The following is a 23,991-nucleotide window of genomic DNA, read 5'->3' as shown; positions in this document are numbered from 1 at the left end:
ATGTATGATACATAATGACATACGAGTAGGCACGGAACAATATATCGTGTGACAATAAATCGCGATACAAATTTATCATCATTGGAATCAATGAAATGGATCACAATTATTATCAGGTTGGATAATCTCTTTGTTTTTCTTAGATGTAATTGCATTGTTTAGACAGCAGAAGACACTATAGAATTGCAGGAATGAGCATGACATCACCCTAGTCAGAAGTAACACAGCTCTAATGCTGCGAAAACACACAAAAACAGATCTAAAATGGGAAAACGCTACTGTGCGACTGACTGTACAAATAGATTTAACAATAAATCAGAGCTCTCTTTTTACAGACTGCTGAAAGATAAAGAAAAGAGAAGCAAATGGAGGAAGAGCAAATATTCATAAAAGCTTATGAAGAAAAGGCCTATTTGTTATTAACTTTTTCATTTTTAATAAAAGGAATGAGAAATGTGGGTAATTAATTATTGCTGGGTATATGAGCAATCACGCACTCTGATTGGCTACTCTACTGCTAGGCTATCAGCTCAAACACTGAGTAGAGAAAAATAAATTGGTGGAGCACATCAAGTCAGATATATCACTTTATTATCAAGTATTTAAAAGAAATTATCTAAAAGAATATAGTCCCCCCCAATATCTCCTGTTCCACACTCCAGCCCAGTCAGGGGCAGTAACGCACCTTTAAGTTATATATATATATATATATATATATATATATATACACACACAGACACACACATTATATATATATATATATATATATATATATATATATATATATATATATATACACACACACACACACTATACAAAAGGAATATTCAAGATGATAAAGAATAGGAAAATAAATGTTGCATTTTTTTTGTCATAAAAACTTCTTCAATTAGTTTTCCTTTTTCAAAGATATCATGGGAAAATCAAATCATGAGTTCCAGTCCATTTTTTTGGATACAAACATCAATATTAGTTCCAATGTGAGTTGGAACCTGGTGAATACAGTACTGTATCCCCATGAACATGAGCTCTTGCAGATAGTCGGATTTTTACAATGTAAGCAAAAAGTAACCCCAGGAGGCTTTGTAGGCATTGTTATTTCCCTGCTAATGGATAATAAAAGTGAAGAGTAGCAATAGTGGGACATTTCAGGATTTGTAGCTGCTAATTTGCATTTCCATTACTTACATATACATCGGTTGTAGTTGCAAATGAGATGTCTTCTGTGGCCCTTGGTACCCATAGGAATCGAAGCCACCTATAAAGTCAACTGGAAAATAAATACAAGAAAGAAAGAGAGGAGGTTACGAGCAACAATAATGATGATTATACCAGACTGCTGTTGAATCCTCCTCTGATCTGATCAAGTCAGAAGGTGCTGATTAATTTTCAGGAATACCAGCCGACAGTTTGCTCAAATATGTTATCATTTCTATAGCAACAGCCCATTTACAGAGACTTATGTTGGACACTTTACATAATCTCAATCTGATAATAGAACAGATTAAAAATGTGTTGTTATTTAACAAGGATACAATTAATACTTATAATAGTTGTAATACTTATTTTGCACAAATTAACATTTAAATATGATCAAATGTGCATTACAGACATTAATAAATAGCTAAATTACAAAACATTGTCTATTGTACAAAGAATATATAAAAATTCCTACATAAGACATCAAATCAACAAATCTTATGCAAAACAAATTTTATATGAAAGTAAAACAAATTTATATTACTTATTGTCTCCAAATAATTTATCTTTATCTTCATATCAATATTGCAGTTGCAAAATAAGTTAATAAAATGTTTCTATGAAAGAAATCAGAATATGATGGAAATATCTCAAAATAAAATATAATATAATTATGATACATTAATATGATCAGTTGTAGACAAATTTTTGTATTAATACAAAAGATTAAAACTTTTTTGTTTTGGGCTAAGCAGCCCCGAAACAAAAAAGTTTTAACCAAAGACTTAAAATTATCAAAATTTTTCTCGTGTCTGATTTCATGAGGAAGAGCATTAAAAAGTTTAGGCACTGTAACAGTGAAGGCCCTTTCACCAAGAGATTTTTTGGTGCATACATTAAAAGGTTGAAGAAAGATATCACTATTTTTATGTAAAGCGTATGCACTAGGATGCATTACCTCAATTAGGTACAGTGGTGCTTGAAAGCTTGTGAACCCTTTAGAATTTTATATATTTCTGCATAAATATGACCTAAAACATTATCAGATTTTCACACAAGTCCTAAAAGTAGATAAAGAGAACCCAGTTAAACAAATGAGACAAAAATATTATACGGTCATTATAATGGTCATAATCAATAATTTATTTATTGAGGAAAATGATCCAATATTACATATCTGTGAGTGGCAAAAGTATGTGAATCTTTGCTTTCAGTATCTGGTGTGACCCCCTTGTGCAGCAGTAACTGCAACTAAATGTTTCCGGTAACTGTTGATCAGTCTTGTACACCGGCTTGGAGGAATTTTAGCCCATTCCTCCATACAGAACAGCTTCAACTCTGGGATGTTGGTGGGTTTCCTCACATGAACTGCTCGCTTCAGGTCCTTCCACAACATTTCAATTGGATTAAGGTCAGGACTTTGACTTGGCCATTCCAAAACATTAACTTTATTTTTCTTTAACCGTTCTTTGGTAGAACGACTTATATGCTCAGGGTCGTTGTCTTGCTGCATGACCCACTTTCTCTTGAGATTCATGAACAGATGTCCTGACATTTTCCTTTAGAATTTGCTGATATAATTCAGAATTCATTGTTCCATCAATGATGGCAAGCCGTCCTGGCCCAGATGCAGCAAAACAGGCCCAAACCATGATACCACCACTGCCATGTTTCACAGATGGGATAAGGTTCTTATGCTGGAATGCAGTGTTTTCCTTTCTCCAAACATATCGTTTTTTTCATTCTCGTTTTCTCCCCGCCATGCACACCATTGTTGTTTAGTGTTCTCCTGATGGTGGACTCATGAACATTAACATTAGCCAATGTGAGAGAGGCCTTCAGTTGCTTAGAACTTACCCTGGGGTCCTTTGTGACTTAAGCTACATCCACACGACAACGGCAACGAGATGTTATCAAAAAAAAAGTACCGTGTCCACATGGGCAACGGATCAGTAAAATATCAGGTACATATGGCAACGCAACGCTTGCTGAAAACGATGCAATACACATGCCACACCTCTAGGGGCGCTGTAAGACGGTCCCTTCGGAGACACCAGAACAATAGAAGTAAGGACGCATGCGCATAAACTATTATGCGCGAGACTTCATATTAGCCACAAAGTCAGAAAAATCTGTTCGTAAAATTACATTATAATGACCAAATACAATGAAAAGTATTTTTCCAGTCTCACCTGTGAAAGGTAATCCCATGTGATCTCGTTTGGACGGCAAACCTGTTGGGACAGTTAAACGCAGCACATGAATGAGGCATCTTTATTCTCCGCTTTGACCTATCCAATATGGCGGCGAGGATGACGTATGATTCTATGCGGAAGGCGGCGTCTTTAATGGTCCGGAATAAATTGAATGCTACACGTTGATGGATTAATTTGTTCTTCTACGCCCTTTTTGAGGAATGTATTGTAGGACTTAAACCAACATCTGAAGAGGTGAGATCGCTCCTTTTTTTCCCTATTTTTGCTGGCGGGATTGACTCTGCCCTAAGGGCTATTCTCTCTCTCTGTCTCTCACTTTGCACCATTACACAATAAATATTCACAGTGAAAATATTTTGTAAGCGCGTTTCATGAACCAAGTTATAGGATTTGTTGACAACTCGCATCGAGTTCGTTACACTTCTACCCGGCGTGAAGCACATGTGGTTGTGACGTCATCGTAAACAAATCCGTTCTACTCATCCAGACGACTTCGCAATGGCGCCGTTGCCAGAGCTTTACACTCTGGAACCCGTTCTCAAAAGATTTCATTTTGGGGCACCCAAAACGCCAGTGCCGTGTGGACGCCAGGCCAAAACGATAAACAATTTTATCGGATTCACCTGAATCCATTGCCGTGTGGACAGGGCCTTAGCCAACTATTACACACCTTGCTCTTGGAATGATCTTTGCTGGTCAACCACCCCTGGGGAGGGTAACGATGGTCTTGAATTTCCTCCATTTGTACACAGTCTGTCTGACTGTGGATTGGTGGAGTCCAAACCATCTTTAGAGATGGTTTTAGAGATGGTTAACCTTTTCCAGCCTGATGAGCATCAACAACACTTTTTCTGAGGTCCTCAGAAATCTCCTTTGTTCATGCCATGATACACTTCCACAAACGTATTGTGAAGATCAGACTTTGATAGATCCCTGTTCTTTAAATAAAACAGGGTGCCCACTCACACCTGATTGTCATCCCATTGATTGAAAACACCTGACTCTAATTTCACCTTCAAATTAACTGCTAATCCTAGAGGTTCACATACTTTTGCCACTCACAGATATGTAATATTGGATCATCTTCCTCAATAAATAAATGACCAAGCATAATATTTTTGTCTCATTTGTTTAACTGGATTCTCTTTGTCTACTTTTAGGACTTGTGTGAAAATCTGATGTTGTTTTAGGTCATATTTATGCAGAAATATAGAAAATTCTAAAGGGTTCACAAACTTTCAAGCACCATTGTAACCTTGATAAAAAAAACTTTGACGTGAAATATTTATGAATAAAATTTTGTAATTGTTGGTGTTTTTTCTGGTATAACAGGAATAAAATGTTTCAAATTTAGAAAACTAACTCCACTTCACAATGGGCTGCATGACAGTACCTGGTCTTTTTTCTATAACAGCATACACCACTGTGTTTTATTTTTTATTTAATTTCAGACTTGATCACTATGGCTGTGTGTGAGTTTGTGCCTGAGTGAGTCAGTGAGTTATGGTGTGTGGTTGTGTCTGCGTGTATCCATGTGTGTAATAATCCTGGTCAGTGTCTGAAGCCTGTGCAGGACTGTGAGGATGTGATATCTGTTGCAGTGAGCTGCTGGGGCTCCTCTGGAGTAGAAGAAAGACTAAAATAGCCCAGACTGACAGGATCAGCCATGGACTGCGAGCAATAGCTGGCCTGTTGTTTCAGAGTTTTCCACAAAGACACAGCGTTAGTAAAGAGAGATAAAGATCCATTGTGTTTCTTGCAAGGGCGGCTTTCCAAATGAACACAGAAGATAAAATGGACAATTAGCTGAGCTGATCTCCTGAGCATCCCTCACAGAAGAAGAAGCACAGTTTTAGGATGATTAGTGGTCTGATGGCTGATTTTGGGAATGCACACGCCCACAAAGTAGTCCCACACCATAATTGTCTCATGATGAAGTTAGACCTAATTGTTGGTCTGATCAGTGGTCACAACAAAAGCTACAAAGAGCCAACCATAATGGTGTATTTTTACAGAAACACTGCAATCTTTAAAAGCTTTACACAAGGGTTCTTTGCATGGTTAATGACTTCAGTCTTCTCAAGGGGTTCTACAATGAACTTTTTCTGAAAGAGAACTGTCTTAAGGTTTTACATGGAACCCTCAGGGGTTCTTATAAATAGACATTAAGGAAAAACAAGAAGATAAAATCTAGAAACCTTAATGGTTCATTGGCCTAGTGGTTAGCATGTCTGCCTCTCAACTGGGAGATTGTCAATTCTAATTGTGGTCAGGTCATACCAAAAACTATCATAAAAATGGTACCTACTACCATCTGGTGAAGCACACCACAATACAGATGCGACTAGGGAATCAGACTTTCATTTGATTAATGGTTCTTTGCCTTGAGGGTCTAGAAGAAGATACTGCAGTCTTCTTGTTTCGGCTGCTCCCATACATTCAAGGTTACCACAGCATATCTGTTCTACAGATTTGATTTGGCATAGGTTTTTACACCAGATGCCCTTCCTGATGCAACCCTCCCCAGTCAATCCAGGCTTGGGACTGGCACTAAGTATGCACTGTCTTGTACAACCCCACTGGTTGTATGTAATCTTCATGTGTTTGAACTGTGGGGAAAGTGGAACACCCGGAGGACACCCACGCAGACACGGGGAGAACATGCAAACTCCACACAGAAAGGCCACCATTGGCCATGAGGTTTGAACCTGGAACCTTCACACTAAAGTACAGTGGCGCTTGAAAGTTTGTGAACCCTTTAGAATTTTCTATATTTCTGCATAAATATGACCTAAAACATCATCAGATTTTTACACAAGTCCTAAAAGTAGACAAGAGAGAACCCAGTTATACAAATGAGACAAAAATATTATACTTGGTCATTTATTTATTGAGGAAAATGATCCAATATTACATATCTGTGAGTGGCAAAGTATGTGAACCTCTAGGATTAGTAGTTAATTAGAGTCAGGTGTTTTCAATCAATGGGATGACAATCAGGTGTGAGTGGGCACCCTGTTTTATTTAAAGAACAGGGATCTATCAAAGTCTGATCTTCACCACACATGTTTGTGGAAGTGTATCATGGGATGAACAAAGGAGATTTCTGAGGACCTCAGGCTGGAAAAGGTTACAAAGCCATCTCTAAAGGGTTTGGACTCCACCAATCCACAGTCAGACATATTGTGTACAAATGGAGGAAATTCAAGACCATTGTTACCCTCCCCAGGAGTGGTCGACCAACAAAGATCACTCCAAGAGCAAGGTGTGTAATAGTCGACGAGGTCACAAAGGACCCCAGGGGAACTTCTAAGCAACTGAAGGCCTCTCTCACGTTGGCTAATGTTAGTGTTCATGAGTCCACCATCAGGAGAACACTAAACAACAATGGTGTGCATGGCAGGGTTGCAAGGAGAAAGCCACTGCTCCCAAAAAGAGCATTGCTGCTCGTCTACAGTTTGCAAAAGATCACGTGGACAAGCCAGAAGGCTATTGGAAAAATGTTTTGTGGATGGATGAGACCAAAATAGAACTTTTTGGTTTAAATGAGAAGCATTATGTTTGGAGAAAGGAAAACACTGCATTCCAGCATAAGAACCTTATCCCATCTGTGAAACATGGTCGTGGAATTATCATGGTTTGGGCCTGTTTTGCTGCATCTGGGCCAGGACGGCTTGCCATCATTGATGGAACAATGAATTCTGAATTATACCAGTGAATTCTAAAGGAAAATGTCAGGACATCTGTCCATGAACTGAATCTCAAGAGAAGGTGGGTCATGCAGCAAGACAACGACCCGAAGCACACAAGTCATTCTACCAAAGAATGGTTAAAGAAGAATAAAGTTAATGTTTTGGAATGGCCAAGTCAAAGTCCTGACCTTAATCCAATTGAAATGTTGTGGGAGGATCTGAAGCGAGCAGTTCATGTGAGGAAACCCACCAACATCCCAGAGTTGAAGCTGTTCTGTACAGAGGAATGGGCTAAAATTCCTCCAAGCCGGTGTGCAGGACTGATCAACAGTTACCGGAAATGTTTAGTTGCAGTTATTGCTGCACAAGGGGGTGACACCAGATATTGAAAGCAAAGGTTCACATACTTTTGCCACTCACATATGTAATATTGGATCATTTTCCTCAATAAATAAATGACCAAGTATCATATTTTTGTCTCATTTGTTTAACTGGGTTCTGTTTATCTACTTTTAGGACTTGTGTGAAAATCTGATAATGTTTTCGGTCATATTTATGCAGAAATATAGAAAATTCTAAAGGGTTCACAAACTTTCAAGCACCACTGTATGTCCAACTTTTTCTCTATCTGAGAGGTTTCCAATTAAAACCCCATTGGGATGCAAAGACACTTTAACTATCCAAAGAATTTTTGAGGAACCCTTTTTCTCAGAGACTCGGGAGGCCTAACCTGGAATCATTCCACACTTGTCCAACAATAAAGAGCTTTTGGTATGGCAAATTGTTCCAGTTCCTGCACTGAAATGCTGCAGATTTACAACCAAGTGACATCAACATCAAGGGCTTGAGAGCAGCACCAAATTGCCTCCAAAAACCCAAGATATTTCCAAGACCATCATTAAAAAAGTGAAGTGTAAAAAAGTTGATGCCTCATAGTTCCAGGGTCCCTGGTAGGATCCTCTGCAGGTTCTTCATGTGCCAGCATGGGTGGGTTTCCTTACAGTTTTCTGGTTCTTCATTCATCTGGTGAGTTGGGTACTCTGAGCTGCCCATAAGCCTGAATGTGTGTGTAAATACAGTATGTGTGTATGGTGTCCTGCAATGGACTGGCATCCCATCTAGACTGTATTCCCACCTCATGTGTTCCCAGGACAGGCTCCGGATCCACCAGGATAAATTTACCAATGAAGATTTGATGAATGAATGAACTGACAATTAATTGATTGAACTGCATTTTGGGAGCAATTGAATAGGCTCTACAATACTAATCCCAACAAAGCTACATAATAAAAACATCACACATCCATAAGGATGGAAACACTTGTTCCTAAAATAATAATAATAATAATAATAATAATAATAATAATAATAATAATAATTTCGACTTGTATAGCCCCTTTCTCACACCCAAGGTTGCTTTACAATTACCAAAAAAAAAAAGAAAAAGAAACAAAGTCCATCAAAGCAGGGGCAGGATGTAATTCCAATGACGTAGCTACCCACAGTCCTACCAAAAGGCACACGAAAGTATGTCCCACATTGCCTGAACAGCCGCCACAGTGTCACCGGGCAACACTGCTCGGAGCACCGCACTGTGGATCCACAAAGCGAGCACAGAAGCACCGCCACACAGAGCGCTGGTATGTCCCAAACCACCTGCACAGGCACCACGATGCCACCAGGCAACATCACTTGGAACACTGCACCAAGCACAGAAGCACCGCCACACAGAGCGCTGGACAATCCCAATGTTAAAAGAGCAACGAGCTCACTGCAGTCCATAGCAAGGAGCACCGGCATCACGCATGGCAGACCAAGGCCTGAAGGAAACCGATGTCCAAAACTGGGTCCAGAGCTACGCCACAACTGGCGGACAAAACATTCAAACAAAGAACATACATCAAAACTATACAAACGCAAAAAGAAAAACGAAGGGGAAAAAAGAAAAATAAAACGCTCCAGTGAGAAGCAGCAGCCAAAATGCGCACATTGTACTCTCAACCAGAAACGGACAAAATATATGACACATTTTTGGCCAGATGCAGTACATGTAAAAACCTCTAATATTATTTCCATTACAGTATGTGCTTGGAAAACTTGTACTGATTCGCTGGCGACATGGGTCGTCTCCTTAAAAGGTTTGCGGGTTCACTGAACAGCAGTGATTGGAAAAAAGCTAGCAGAGAGCACCTAACTATGTAAATTGGACAGCCAGCTCCTTGATGGCTGCATTAACCCACCGATTTAAATGTGCACTAATATATTTAATGAGCCTGAAGAAAAGCAGATTGAATTGAATAACATGACATAATGTTCAGTTCAATTGGAGCTGAAATGAAGTGTGGAAATGAGCATGAGCATCGAGTAAAGCTTTTTTTTGTATGTTCTTATCATGTATTATGTCTGTAAGGCTAAATACTAATACGCTCTTACAACACCTCCTTTCATTTTCGACACTGCTAAATGGCTAAATGCCTCCTGGCTAGCCGATCTATTGACTGAACTAAAGTGGTGGATCATGGGCTTGGAGGCAGGGTTTGGGAAATTAGATGGAAATTGAAATGCCTATTGCTTCCCCCACAGGCTTTATGAGCCTTGTTTTTTTTCCACCCTGTGTTGGATTTGTAAACTGTGCAGAGCACAATGCTAATCATTACTTGGACATTAGCTCGATGATACCAAAAAGCTGATTGCGTATTCCCAATGGAGGCATGCAGACTAATTCTCTCGTTACGGATGCAAGGATTGTTTCCAGCTCTATGAACGAGCTGAGAGGCATTTCCTGCTTATCTTCTGCCTCCCTTGCTCTGTTCCATATTTTTTTGGAGACTGAATTATTTTCATTATTTCGCAATCTTTTCTTTAATTGGTACCTCGGCACATTACTCTTGGCGGTTGTCGGAATTACATGGCAAGCATGCTGATTGGTTTAAGCTGTTCATTACCTCTGCAAAGGTACTTTGTTTACTATATTAATTAGAAGACTAACAGCCAATATGGCTGTCTGATTAGCCATTAATATCTTTTTGCATTCGCAGGAGGGTGCCGAGATTCAACAGCAGTATTATTTCAGAGTGAAAGGAGCGAGACACTGAGAACCCCAACAATCCCGAGGAACTCAAACCTCACAATATGCCCTTGACAGACACAATCACTTCTCAGCACACACTGTGCTCATGCTACACAAACTCGCAATGATTGGGGCAAGAGATTTTCAATTACAGACATTTGCCCAGAATCTCTCGTCATTACTGATGAAGACATTCATGCCATTATTCAGCAGCGAGCATAATGTGTGCTGATTGAATTACAGTCTGCTTGTACAAGAGGGAAAGATTTTATTTACAATTCAGAGTAAATTAACTTCCAAGACGCTATATTAACAACCCAGAAGTTCATAAGACAAAATTATATTGTTTGAACAAACTGTATTTTCTCTGTGGTAGAGTAGGGTATTTTAATAAAGCATTTTGTTGTTTTGATATTAGTGCAAGGAAACAGTTTTGTATATAGCTAGATACACTTATTAGGATTTCTGGACTTGTTTGTTTAAATAAAGCACCCACCATGTTTTCATGCTTGTGTTTTGGATGTGATAATTAAGATTGAACATGTACGATGATTAAAGAGGTACTGCACACTGAAATGTTTTTTTTTTTCAGCTGCAAACTAAATGATACTAAATGAGGTGTTTCATCACAATGTTTCATATTATGATGAAACACCTCAATGCTGGTATTAATATTGAGAAAATTACCCTTTTTTATAATAAAAAAAAGGTATGTGTTGAAGGTGGGTCAAAATGCCATCTACATTGCATCAACAGCATTTAGCAGGATCAGGTCCCTTGCTCAAGGGCACTTCAGTCATTCCTGTTGGTCCAGGGAATCAAAACCAGTGACCTTTGGGTCCCAAAGCTGCTTCTCTAACCATTAGGCCATGGCTTTTCTAACTACTAGTTAGAACCATCCTGACATAGATGCAAACATTTACGTCATTAAATATTTATTTAAAAAAAACAAACATAACACCCTTGAGTCTGTGAAATTGTGCTCATTTTCAAAAATATGCTGATGGAGGCTCATCATTCACGGAAGTTTACACCCCCCTCCAACTCCTCAGTCCCTCCCCCACCAAACCCCCACATGCTTCTTCGGTTACACCCCCTTCCTCAGCCCCTCCAATTGTAACCGGCAGGCGAAGTCAGTCTTCCCCGTCATTTCCGGTGTGGCAGCTGTGGGAGTTACTTCATTAATATTGGAGTATAAAGGCAGGTATCAGCGTGCTGTATGATTACTGCTACACTTTCGGGTTTTGCTGCTTGATGTTCAGGCTCTGGTTCGAGGTATGTATTGTTTCCTTTTATTGATTGATTGAATGACATTTGCGTGCTCTGTGCTGAGCTTACCTCTCTCCACTTTGCACAGTCTGACTGTTTACTGGTTGCGTCTGTTCCAGATAATGCTGCTGGTGTCACCTTCGTGTTTTTAACATTGGCTAGCGGATATTAAGATCGTTTTAACCAATGGTAATTTTTAGTTCTTTTAACGGTGAGATTATTGTTTCAAGAAGTACACACTGAAGAAAACGTATTTAATTTATTTTGTCTTCAGCAGCTGAGCCTGCTGCTTTGTTTTGTTTTAACATTATTGGAAGTTTTATTTCGTTTGTAACATTGAGTAACAGCGCTAGGTTTTGTTTTAAGTGGGTTTTTTTATTTTTTTAAGTGATTTTATTTGTCTCCCATCTTTATAGAGGTGTCTACCAGTTGTGTTTTCATAGGTGGCTTTACTTTTGTTTGTGTTGCTATTTGGTGTTTTTTTTTTTTGAGTTGATTGCATGTTGAACTGTTTTGCTGTGTATTTATTTATTTAGCCACCTCATAACATGACACTTCTGTATTTACTTTTATTTTCTGGGTTTGGTTTTGCTTTTAAATCACTGTTAACCTAGATGCCGTTTTCCCTCCTTTTAGTTTTGTATTAATTTTAACATTTACTTTTTTGGAGGTTGTGGCAGCGGGGGCGTGGTCAAGCGCCGGTCTGTGACAGGAGGGCGGAGTCAGGGAAGGTAAGTGGCAGAATCACGTCACCTGAGAGCAATTAACCTGTTTGTGTGTCTTCCCAGTGACTGCGCCCTATATCAGGAGGGAGAGCGAGAGCAGAAGGAGCTCAATCCTGAACCAGACGCCGGTTGTGCGTGTCTGTGAACATTATTGTTAGACTGAAAAGTGTGGCAATAAAGCCAATTTATAAAACCTGATCTCTGTCCTGCCGTCCTCTGTGCTCCACCCACACGTAGGGTCGCTTACAGTGGTGCTGAAACCCGGGACAGTGGAGCACCAAACCAGCAGCCCCATGGAATCCTCCCCGTTCGCCGATCTGGTCCACGCCCTCGCCACGGCTCAGCAAAGCCAGCACCAGGCACTCGTCACGCTCCGAAAGGAGCAGGAGCAGCGCTTCGAAGCCCTGGTGCTGGCCCAGCAGGAAGATCGCGAGGCGTTCCGGCATCTCCTTGCGTCGGCGGGGTCCACCAGCGCTCCGGCCGCGGGCCCGTCTCCCCTCATTGTCACCAAGATGGGCCCGCAGGACGACCCCGAGGCGTTCATCACGTTGTTTGAACAGGTCGCCGAAGCCTCGGGGTGGCCGATGGAGCAGCGCGCGGCGCGCCTCCTCCCCCTGCTCACGGGAGAGGCACAGCTGGCCGCGCTACAGCTCCCCGCCGACCGCCGGCTGGCCTACGCGGACCTCCGCCGGGCCGTCCTCCAGCGCGTGGGGCGCACACCGGAGCAACAGCGCCAGCGCTTCCGCGCGCTGCGACTGGAGGAAGTCGGCTGGCCGTTCGCGTTCGGCCAGCAGCTCCGGGACGCCTGCTGGCGGTGGCTGAGGGCCAACGATCGCGACACCGAGGGAATCATCGACCAGGTGGTACTGGAACAGTTCATCGCCCGCTTACCAGCCGGAACCGCGGAGTGGGTCCAGTGCCACTGCCCGGCGTCGCTGGATCAGGCAGTCGAGCTGGCGGAGGATCATCTGGCGGCTGTCCCGGCGGCAGGACAGCAGATGGCATCTTCTCTTCTCTCCTCTTCTCTCTCTCTCTCTCTCCCCCTCCTCCTGTGTCCTGTCCTCGCCCCATTCCCCCTCCGCGGAGGCGGGGGCCGGCACCCCCCCAGCCGGCCCGCCGCACCCGCGGTGCCCTCCCGTTTCTCCCTTCTGTGTCTGTCTCTCCCCCACCTCAGGTGAGTGAGCCCCAGATCACCGGTGCAGAGGGAAAGCCCGGGCCGGTTTGCTGGCGCTGCGGGGAGCCGGGCCACCTTCAACAGCAGTGCACGGCAATGGAAGTGGGCGCGGTGGTTCGGATCCCCGATGCGCCAGAGGCCGCCCTCGATCGGGCCGGAGCATATCGCATACCGGTGAGTATCCAAGGGGCTACATATCAGGCGTTGGTGGATTCTGGTTGTAATCAGACCTCAATTCGCCAAAGCCTGGTTCAAAACGAGGCATTGGGGGGAGCACAAGGGGTGAAGGTGTTGTGTGTGCACGGGGATGTTCACAGCTACCCTTTGGTGTCGGTCCACATTATTTTCAGAGGGGAAAAATTTATAGTAAAGGCGGCGGTTAATCCTCGCCTTACCCACTCTCTAATTTTGGGGACTGATTGGCCGGGATTTCGGGGTTTAATGACACGCCTAGTCGAGAGTGGGTCCTGCCATTTGACAGGGGGAGGTCCCGGTGTCGCTTTGGCGGGAGCAGCTGTCACAGAGCCGTCTACGTCATCTCCGCGTCAGAGTGAGGAGCCGCCAGCTCCTCCTCTCTCTATTGGGGAATCCCTCGCGGATTTCCCATTAGAGCAGTCGCGAGACGAGACTCTGCGGCATGCGTTTGACCAAGTGAGAGTAATCGATGGTCAAACGCTCCAGCCGAACGCCACCCCGTCCTTCCCCTACTTCGCGATTATGAAGGATAGATTATACCGAGTGACGCAGGACACTCAAACTAAAGAGCGCGTCACACAGCTTTTAATTCCGAAGAGCCTCCGGGAATTGGTATTCCAGGCGGCTCACTTTAATCCCATGGCCGGACATTTGGGGCAGGATAAAACACTAGCCCGAATAATGGCCCGTTTCTATTGGCCGGGGATTCGCGGCGATGTCCGTAGGTGGTGTACGGCATGCCGCGAATGCCAGTTAGTAAACCCAGCGGCCATTCCAAAAGCGCCTTTGCGCCCTCTACCGTTAATCGAGACCCCGTTTGAGAGAATTGGGATGGATCTCGTCGGGCCATTAGATCGGTCAGCACGAGGGTACCGCTTTATATTAGTTCTAGTGGACTATGCAACGCGATACCCGGAAGCAGTGCCTCTGCGCAATATCTCAGCACGCAGTATTGCAGAGGCACTCTTCCGCGTCATCTCCCGAGTTGGAATCCCGAAAGAGATTCTGACTGATCAAGGCACTACGTTTATGTCACGAACACTGCGCGAACTGTATGGGTTATTGGGGATTAAGCCGATCCGCACCAGCGTGTATCACCCACAAACGGACGGTTTAGTGGAACGATTCAACCGCACCCTCAAAAATATTATTAAAAAATTCGTAAGTGAGGACGCACGTAACTGGGATAAGTGGCTCGAACCCTTGCTGTTCTCAGTGCGAGAGGTCCCCCAAGCCTCCACGGGGTTCTCCCCGTTTGAATTATTATATGGGCGTAAGCCGCGCGGCATCCTGGACGTGCTGCGGGAAAATTGGGAGGAGGGACCTTCACAAAGTAAGAACGAAATTCAGTACGTTATGGACCTGCGCGCAAAACTCCACACGCTCACCCACCTAACTCAGGAGAATTTGCGGCAGGCCCAGGAACGGCAAGCCCGCCTGTACAACAAGGGTACACGCCTTAGAGAGTTCACTCCGGGAGATAAGGTACTCGTACTGTTGCCCACGTCGAGCTCCAAATTGATCGCCAAGTGGCAAGGACCCTTTGAGGTCACACGGCGAGTCGGGGACGTCGACTATGAGGTGAGGCGAACGGACAGGGGTGGGGCGCTACAGATTTACCACCTCAACCTGCTTAAACTCTGGAACGAGGAGGTCCCTGTGGCGTTGGTGTCGGTAGTTCCAGAGAAGGCGGAGCTGGGGCCGGAGGTTCAAAAAGGGACATTGGCATCACGTACCTCTCCGGTCCCCTGTGGAGACCACCTCTCCCCGACCCAACTCACGGAGGTCGCCCAGTTGCAGACCGAGTTTTCGGATGTGTTCTCGCCCCTGCCCAGTTGCACTAACCTCATAGAGCACCACATAGAGACACCCCCGGGGGTGGTAGTGCGTAGCCGCCCTTACAGGCTACCCGAACACAAAAAAAAAGGTGGTTCGGGAAGAACTTCAGACCATGCTCGAAATGGGCATTGTCGAGGAGTCCTACAGTGACTGGAGCAGCCCGGTGGTCTTGGTACCCAAGGCCAACGGGTCGGTCCGGTTCTGTGTGGACTATAGAAAAGTCAACGCGGTGTCTAAATTCGATGCGTACCCAATGCCTCGTATTGATGAGTTGCTCGATCGACTCGGCACTGCTCGCTTTTATTCGACACTGGATTTGACGAAGGGATATTGGCAGATCCCCTTGACTCCACTATCCCGAGAAAAAACGGCCTTTTCCACACCGTTTGGTTTACACCAATTCGTCACCCTTCCGTTTGGGCTGTTTGGGGCCCCCGCAACGTTTCAGCAGCTGATGGACAGAGTCCTCCGCCCTCACGCCACATATGCGGCAGCATATTTAGATGACATAATCATCTATAGCAATGACTGGCAGCGGCACCTCGAACATCTGAGGGCCGTCCTTAGGTCGCTGAGGCGAGCGGGGCTCACAGCCAACCCAAAGAAGTGTGCGATTGGGCGGGTGGAAGTACGGTATCTGGGCTTCCACTTGGGCAACGGGCAGGTGCGTCCCCAAATTAATAAGACGGCAGCAATTGCGGCCTGCCCGAGGCCCAAGACCAAAAAGGTGGTGAGACAGTTCCTGGGGCTGGCTGGCTATTATCGCAGGTTTATACCTAATTATTCGGATGTCACCAGCCCGCTGACTGATCTCACTAAAAAGGGGGCACCAGATCCGGTCCAGTGGACGGAGCAGTGCCAGCGGGCTTTCTCAGAGGTAAAGGCTGCACTGTGTGGGGGGCCACTTCTACACTCCCCTGACTTTTCTCTCCCTTTTATGTTGCAGACCGATGCGTCGGACAGAGGGCTGGGGGCGGTTTTGTCCCAGGAGGTGGAGGGGGAGGACCGCCCTGTCCTGTATATCAGCAGGAAGCTGTCGGTGCGTGAGGGGCGCTACAGCACCATAGAGAAAGAGTGTCTGGCCATCAAGTGGGCGGTTCTCGCCCTCCGGTACTACCTGCTGGGGCGCCCTTTCACCCTCTGTTCGGACCACGCGCCCCTCCAGTGGCTCCACCGCATGAAAGATGCCAACGCGCGGATCACCCGTTGGTATCTGGCGCTCCAACCCTTTAATTTCAAGGTGGTCCACAGGCCGGGGGCGCAGATGGTCGTGGCGGACTTCCTCTCCCGTCAAGGGGGGGGGGGGGAGTCGGCTGCAGGCCGGACGGCCGCCCGGCCTGAGTCGGGCGGTGGGGGTATGTGGCAGCGGGGGCGTGGTCAAGCGCCGGTCTGTGACAGGAGGGCGGAGTCAGGGAAGGTAAGTGGCAGAATCACGTCACCTGAGAGCAATTAACCTGTTTGTGTGTCTTCCCAGTGACTGCGCCCTATATCAGGAGGGAGAGCGAGAGCAGAAGGAGCTCAACCCTGAACCAGACGCCGGTTGTGCGTGTCTGTGAACATTATTGTTAGACTGAAAAGTGTGGCAATAAAGCCAATTTATAAAACCTGATCTCTGTCCTGCCGTCCTCTGTGCTCCACCCACACGTAGGGTCGCTTACAGAGGTGAAAAACTCAATTCTGTTGTGAACTCAGTGAACCACGTCTCTGTTCTTTTTGTTAACTTACCTGTGTGGGAACCCCCTGGCTTTATTTTAAGTCGGGTTCAATTATAACTTTTTTTTAATTCAAGTGACTATTCGTGAAATTCCCAGGGTGGCATAGTTGGACTCTATTGCTGTAAAAGCCAAAATCTAGCCAAGGCCTTAATTTGGTTACACAATTATGCAGTGGGCAGAGTTACTCTTCTGAGTTAGAAGTAAACATTTTCCATCCATTATCTGTAACTGCTTATACTGTGCAGGGTCATAGGCAAGCTGGAGCCTATCCCAGCTGACTGTGGGTGGAGTACACCCTGGACAAGTTGCCAAGTCATTGCAGGGCTGACACAGAGACAACCATTCACACTCCCGGTCAATTTAGAGCCACCAATTAACCTAACCTGCATGTCTTTGGACTGTGGGGGAAACCGGAACAACTGGAGGAAACCCACGCAGATACAGGGAGAACATGCAAACTCTACACAGAAAGGCCCCTGTCTGCCACTGGCCTTGAACCCACAACCACCTTGCTGTGAGGTGACAGTGCTAGCCACTACACCACTGTGCCACCAGTAAATATTTTAATAATATAAAATAAAACTTGAATTGTCTTGTTCTATTGGCAGAGCCTTTATAAATAACTGTTTCAAAGAAGCAAAATTATCAATAAAGCACGATAATTTGGCGCTTGATAATTGTATGTTTGTGTGACAGATCAATTTTGATAAATTCCCCTATATTCAGGATACATGAAGTGTACAGTCTGCATTGGAAAATCACAAGCATCAGAACCATGATGCATTCAAAATCTGTATACACGCTGCCTATTTTTATCCTGGCAGAACTGAGATGGCTGCAGGAGTGCAGTCAGTGCACATACTGAAAGAGTAGCACTCTAAATACAGATGTGCCTAATTGCTCATGCGCTTAATGGGTCTGATTATGAAACAAACCAGCAATAGAGGGAATATGTACAGAGATGGCACAAAGAGGCTAGTCAGGTTGCGAAATGGACCTTATGCATGTCTTTTTCATGTGTGTTGCTTGGTGATGAGTGAGACAAAAGACCAGACAAAACCAGGAGATGGACTTGAGTATTCTTGATCTAACATGCTTGTATTGCTAGCCACCTCCCCATTTGACATTCCAGTATTCTAAAAAAAAAGTCAGATGTCTCAAAGCCATACACATTAATTATAAATCAGGGGAACACCAAACAAACCTCTGTCCTAATTATTGTGCTCACTCGCCTGAGTGAAATCGGATGGTGGCTAAAGAGAATAATTCATGTCTCTTAAAGGCACTGAGAGTGCAGCATGGCGTCTGAATATAACAAATGAGATTGCTTCCCATGCACGCCCTTAAAAGAAAGCGCCCACAAGCCGGGAGTATGCAATCGATAAAAGCAATCAGTTAAACCGGGCGATGTCTAAATCCAAATGCATGCTGGGTCACTGAAACTAGGTTAAAGATCCGGCACTAAGAGAAATGCCAATGCTTGAGTGCAACACGTAAATATAGACTTCACCGCAGAAGAATGGGAAAACAGTGAATACAGTTCTTTTATCTGGGATGCATGCTGGGACAGGCGGCTCTGGGTACAACACTTCAAAAGCAACTCCATATACCGATGAATACCGTATCTATAGAATCTCACTGTCCTGGGTTAAAAATAGATTTAAAAAAAAAAATAATCACACATACAAAATAAATACAAAACCGTAGAACTCATACTTACAGCTGTCTTCCTCTTCTGAAATGAGTTTCACCACGTAACAGGCGTAGATGAACCCAGCCAGCTGAAAAAAAACCACACAAAATCATCAGTTAGAAATAACAGTGCTTTCCGAAGAAAGCTACTGAATCTCATTAACACCGAAGCAATAAACTGCAATTTCAACATTACAGATGCGACACTTGACCTTATAATGACTTGTAAAGTGCCTCACTGCCTGCATAAGCTCATATCTGATCATCTGACTTTACAGAATATGGAAATAATAAATGTAAGTCATTACATCTATAGTCTGTGTTTGTTTATATATATATATATATATATATATATATATATATATATATATACACACATACATACATACACACACAGGCCACTTAATTAGGAACACCCATCCACCTGCTGTTTTATGCCGTTATCTAATGAGCCAATCCCTTGACAGCAGCACAGTGCATAAATCATGCTGATACAAATCAAGATACTTCAAATATCAGAATGGGAAAAATTGTCATCACTGTGGTATGGATGTTGGTGCCAGATGGATTGGTTTGAGTATTTCACAAACTGCTGATCTTCTGGGGTTTTCACACACAACAGTCTCTAGAGTTTACACAGAATGGTGCGAAAAACAAAAAAAACATCATAGAGTAAGTGGCAGTTCTGTAGGTGGAAACGCCTTGTTGATAAGAGAGGTTGGAGAAAAATGGACAGAATGGTTTGAGGTTTTTTGCCAGGAAGAATATCTCATCTCATCTCATTATCTCTAGCCGCTTTATCCTGTTCTACAGGGTCGCAGGCAAGCTGGAGCCTATCCCAGCTGACTACGGGAGAAAGGCGGGGTACACCCTGGACAAGTCGCCAGGTCATCACAGGGCTGACACATAGACACAGACAACCATTCACACTCACACCTACAGTCAATTTAGAGTCACCAGTTAACGTAACCTGCATGTCTTTGGACTGTGGGGGAAACCGGAGCACCCAGAGGAAACCCATGCGGACACGGGGAGAACATGCAAACTCCACACAGAAAGGCCCTCGTCGGCCACGGGGCTTGAACCCGGACCTTCTTGCTGTGAGGCGATAGCACTAACCACTACACCACCATGCCGCCCAGGAAGAATATAATATCTCATTATCACTCTTTACAACCATGGTGAGCAAAAAAGCATCTCAGCAGGCAACAGCAGAAGAACACACTGGGTTTCACTCCTACCAGCCAAGAACATGAATCTTTGAATCAAGAACAAGTTCCTATTAAAGTGGCTGGTGAGTGTATTTTTGACAGTTATTCCACGAAATCGAGTCGTACATGCTAGCAGATGAGGTGTGTAGTGCTGAGTCGGCTATAAGCCATGTAGACGAGACTGAGTGATATAAATGTTTTATCCACATTCACTGGATTTTGAGAAACAGAGCATTTTTATTTTTATATTTTGCAAACTATTCTTTTAAGTTCGTTTCTTAAGACACGTATTTTTAAGTATGTTACCTCGCTTGTTGACAGTTTCGGCGAACACTTCCGCCTTCTTCAAAACAGTCACCAGATGTCGAGTGGTGACGTGCCTTATCAGCTGATGTTACTCTATGGAGGCGTGAACGTCCCGCCCAATTTGACAGGTAGTCCACGCCTCCTGCTGTCAGGTCGCTGCCCCAGGACGGCGCTCCAGGTATGTGACAGCGCGTACGCTCCCTCATCCCGGTTCATGGTCCTCTGTGTCCGCTTACGTATCTCCACTGCCTCCAAAATCCAACGCTGATATCTATTCTCTTCAGCGCGAATGACTCTGGCCTCTTCCCAATTCATTATATGATTATGTCGTTTGCAGTGGTCAGAAATGGCTGATTTTAAGTTTTCTTGGCTTGCTTTTTCTTTTTCGGATCTTGTGAGTCTTTTTGTTGTTTCTTTTTCACATTCTATTTGGTGTTCTTTCCTGCGAGTGTGGAAGCATCTGCCCGTTTCACCAATATAGACTTTATTGCATGAACGGCAAGGGATTTCATATATGATATTGCATTTATTGTCCAGTTGTATTTTATCTTTGGGGTGAACTAGCAGCTGTCGGAGGTTCTTGTATGGTTTGACCGGGGTGTTGATGTGGTATTTCCTCATGGATCGTTGGATGCGTTCTGTGACTCCTTTTATGTATGGTAATGTGACAAAGCCCCGGTTTGTTTTTTCTGTGTTTTTTCTTGTTTGTTTGTTTCTTTCCTTTTTTTGTGTCTGTGATTTTCCTTTTCGAATTGCCCACGGTGGATATTGGCAGTTTTTTAATGCCTGTTGGATGTGTTGTTCCTCCTCCTGTCTGTCTTTCTCCTCCGTGATGTTCTGTGTTCGGTCGTATAGTGTTCTGATTACTGACATTTTGTGTGCGATGGGATGTTCAGATGTCCAGAGAAGATATTGGTCGGTATGTGTAGGTTTTCTGTATGTTGTAATTCTGATGCTCCCTTCTTCTGTGTGGTGTATTTTTAGGTCCAGAAATGCTATTGTCTTGTCCGTTTCCTCTTCGTGTGTGAATTTGATGTTGCCTGTCTTGTCTATGGAGTTTAGATGATCCGTGAGTTGTTGTGTGTGGCCTGTTTTGGTTATTTCAAGAATGTCATCAACGTATCTTTTCCAGAAGATAGGTTTGCAGTCATCCGGTGCTGTTTCTATGGCTCGGGTTTCCAGATCCTCCATAAAAAAGTTGCATAGAGTGGCAGATAGCGGGTCCCCCATTGCAAATCCCTCTTTTTGTCTATAGATTGTACCTCTGTATTGGAAATATGTGGAAGTGGAAATGAAATGTAATAGTTTTGTTATGTCCTGTGCTGTAAGTTTTGTACGTTTTTTCAGGGTTCTGTCTGCTTTTAACCGGTTTTCTACTATGTTAAGAGTGTTTGTGACCGGTGTTTTTGTAAAGAGGGATATGACGTCATGTGATACAAAGATTTCATCCTTTTTTATCTTGATTTCCTTTAGTTCTTTCGCCAGTTGTTTTGAATTTTTGCAGTGGTATTCCGTGAGTCCGAGGAGTGGTTTAATTATGTCTGCCAGCGTCTTGGAAAGGTTGTAGGTAACTGATCCTATACTGTCTACTATGGGTCTTAGTGGTGCTCCGGGTTTATGAATTTTCGGTGTGCCGTATATCCGGGGGGTGATGTCTACTGTGGGGATGAGGTGGTTGTATGTTTGTTTATCAATTTTGTTGTCATCCATTAACGGTTTGAGTAATAGTTTTAGTCTTTTTTTCTTTTCCTCCGTCGGGTCTTTTTTGAGTATTTCATATGTGTTTGGGTCCGTGAGCATTTCATTCATTTGTTTTTCATATTGATTAGTGTCCATGATAACCGTGGTCCTCCCTTTATCAGCCGGTAATATTGTTATTTTCTTATTCTTTGCGAGTGTTCTGATGGCTTCCATTTCCTGTTTAGTTGTGTTTCTGGGTGGCGGTTTAGCTGAGGTGAGGATGCCTGCTATTTCGTTCCTTAATGCGGCTTTCTGTCCTTGGTCCTGTAACATGTTGCATGCTAGTTCCGTAGCCAGTATGAATTCTTCATTTGGGATTTTATTTGGTGTGATGGCATAGTTTAGTCCCCGTGAGAGTATAGTGCGTTCTGCTGTTGTTAGTGTGTGTTTAGACAGGTTGCATATCCATTTTTCATTTATTTGTTTGTCCTTGCATTTATTTTGTTTCTTTTTGATAAGCCTATTTAGTTTTTTAATATGGCGTGTTTTTGTTTTTGAGAATTCTTGTTCTTGTATTGCATTTAGATGTTCTTCCATACTTTTTTCCATGTCACTGCTGAGTTTGAACCGGAGTTTGAAATCTTGTGTTCTTTGTGTTATTTCTGTATTTAAATTGTTGATTTTGTTTGTCGTGCATCTAATTCTTTCTCTTACCAGAGTCATTCGCGCTCTTTCGATGGTCCTTTCCGCGTTTTTTGTTGGTATTGGATTTTTTATGTAGAGGCTTGCTGGAATGACGCCTTCGTCCCGGCAGCGGAGATTGAAGCGGAGATGGTTTCTTTGTCGCGCCAGTTTTTTCTTTAGTTTTTCCAGGCAGCGTACCTCTTTGGCACAATCTTCTCCATAACTTATTTTTAATATGTAGTAAAAATTCATTATGTCTGATAATTATAACTATTCTTTTAAGTTCGTTTCTTAAGACACGTATTTTTAAGTATGTTACCTCGCTTGTTGACAGTTTCGGCGAACACTTCCGCCTTCTTCAAAACAGTCACCAGATGTCGAGTGGTGACGTGCCTTATCAGCTGATGTTACTCTATGGAGGCGTGAACGTCCCGCCCAATTTGACAGGTAGTCCACGCCTCCTGCTTTTTTGGAGGCAGTAGAGATACGTAAGCGGACACAGAGGACCATGAACCGGGATGAGGGAGCGTACGCGCTGTCACATACCTGGAGCGCCGTCCTGGGGCAGCGACCTGACAGCAGGAGGCGTGGACTACCTGTCAAATTGTGCGGGACGTTCACGCCTCCATAGAGTAACATCAGCTGATAAGGCACGTCACCACTCGACATCTGGTGACTGTTTTGAAGAAGGCGGAAGTGTTCGCCGAAACTGTCAACAAGCGAGGTAACATACTTAAAAATACGTGTCTTAAGAAACGAACTTAAAAGAATAGTTATAATTATCAGACATAATGAATTTTTACTACATATATTTTGCAAAGTTGATAAATAAAATCTTTATACAAAACATCTGACAAAATCATTTCCACTTAGAATGTAAACAAACTGGCAAAATGACAGTAGCAATTTGTGAAAAATTATATAATAATAAATCTTGAAAAATAAAATAAGATACGTTCTTACCATCAAATACTTTTATTCCATATTTTGTTGCGCTTTTTTTTTGTATGTTTTAGCGTTTTGTTTTCGAGTCGAGTTTTTATTTCGTCCTTGGTTAGTTCAGCAAAACGTTCCGCCATTTTTGTTTTGCTCTACCTCATGGTATCTGAGCTGATAGCCTAGTAGTAGAGTAGCCAATCAGATTGCTCATATCCAGTGAATGTGGATAGAATAAATCAGTTTATCGTGGGGATATATCAGCCATAGATAGTTTATTTACTACTAGTAGTAATTAATTTATTTTATTTTTTGAGACAGCACATATGCAAACATTGGGCCTTGTTTATCAACCTTTTCGTAAAGTTGTCTGTAAATGTTTGCGAA

General features: G+C 43.5%; 1 protein-coding gene across 1 annotated transcript in view; it reads right to left on the bottom strand.

Moving 5' to 3' along the window:
• The window catches only part of nkain2 (sodium/potassium transporting ATPase interacting 2), a 680,821-nt gene that overhangs the window by 18,865 nt on the left and 637,965 nt on the right, over positions 1–23,991 (bottom strand). Inside the window, exons 5-6 of the mRNA XM_060915828.1 lie at positions 18,816–18,876; positions 1,189–1,270 (exon numbers count right to left, since the gene is read on the bottom strand). Coding sequence (XP_060771811.1) covers positions 1,189–1,270; positions 18,816–18,876 — 143 coding nt within the window. The remainder of the gene's footprint in view (positions 1–1,188; positions 1,271–18,815; positions 18,877–23,991) is intronic.

This window comes from Neoarius graeffei, chromosome 3 (assembly GCF_027579695.1).
Source record: "Neoarius graeffei isolate fNeoGra1 chromosome 3, fNeoGra1.pri, whole genome shotgun sequence".
Classification (NCBI taxonomy): domain Eukaryota; kingdom Metazoa; phylum Chordata; class Actinopteri; order Siluriformes; family Ariidae; genus Neoarius; species Neoarius graeffei.
The sequence above is the reverse complement of the archived record's forward strand: the minus strand, read 5'-3'. Positions and strand labels throughout refer to the sequence as shown.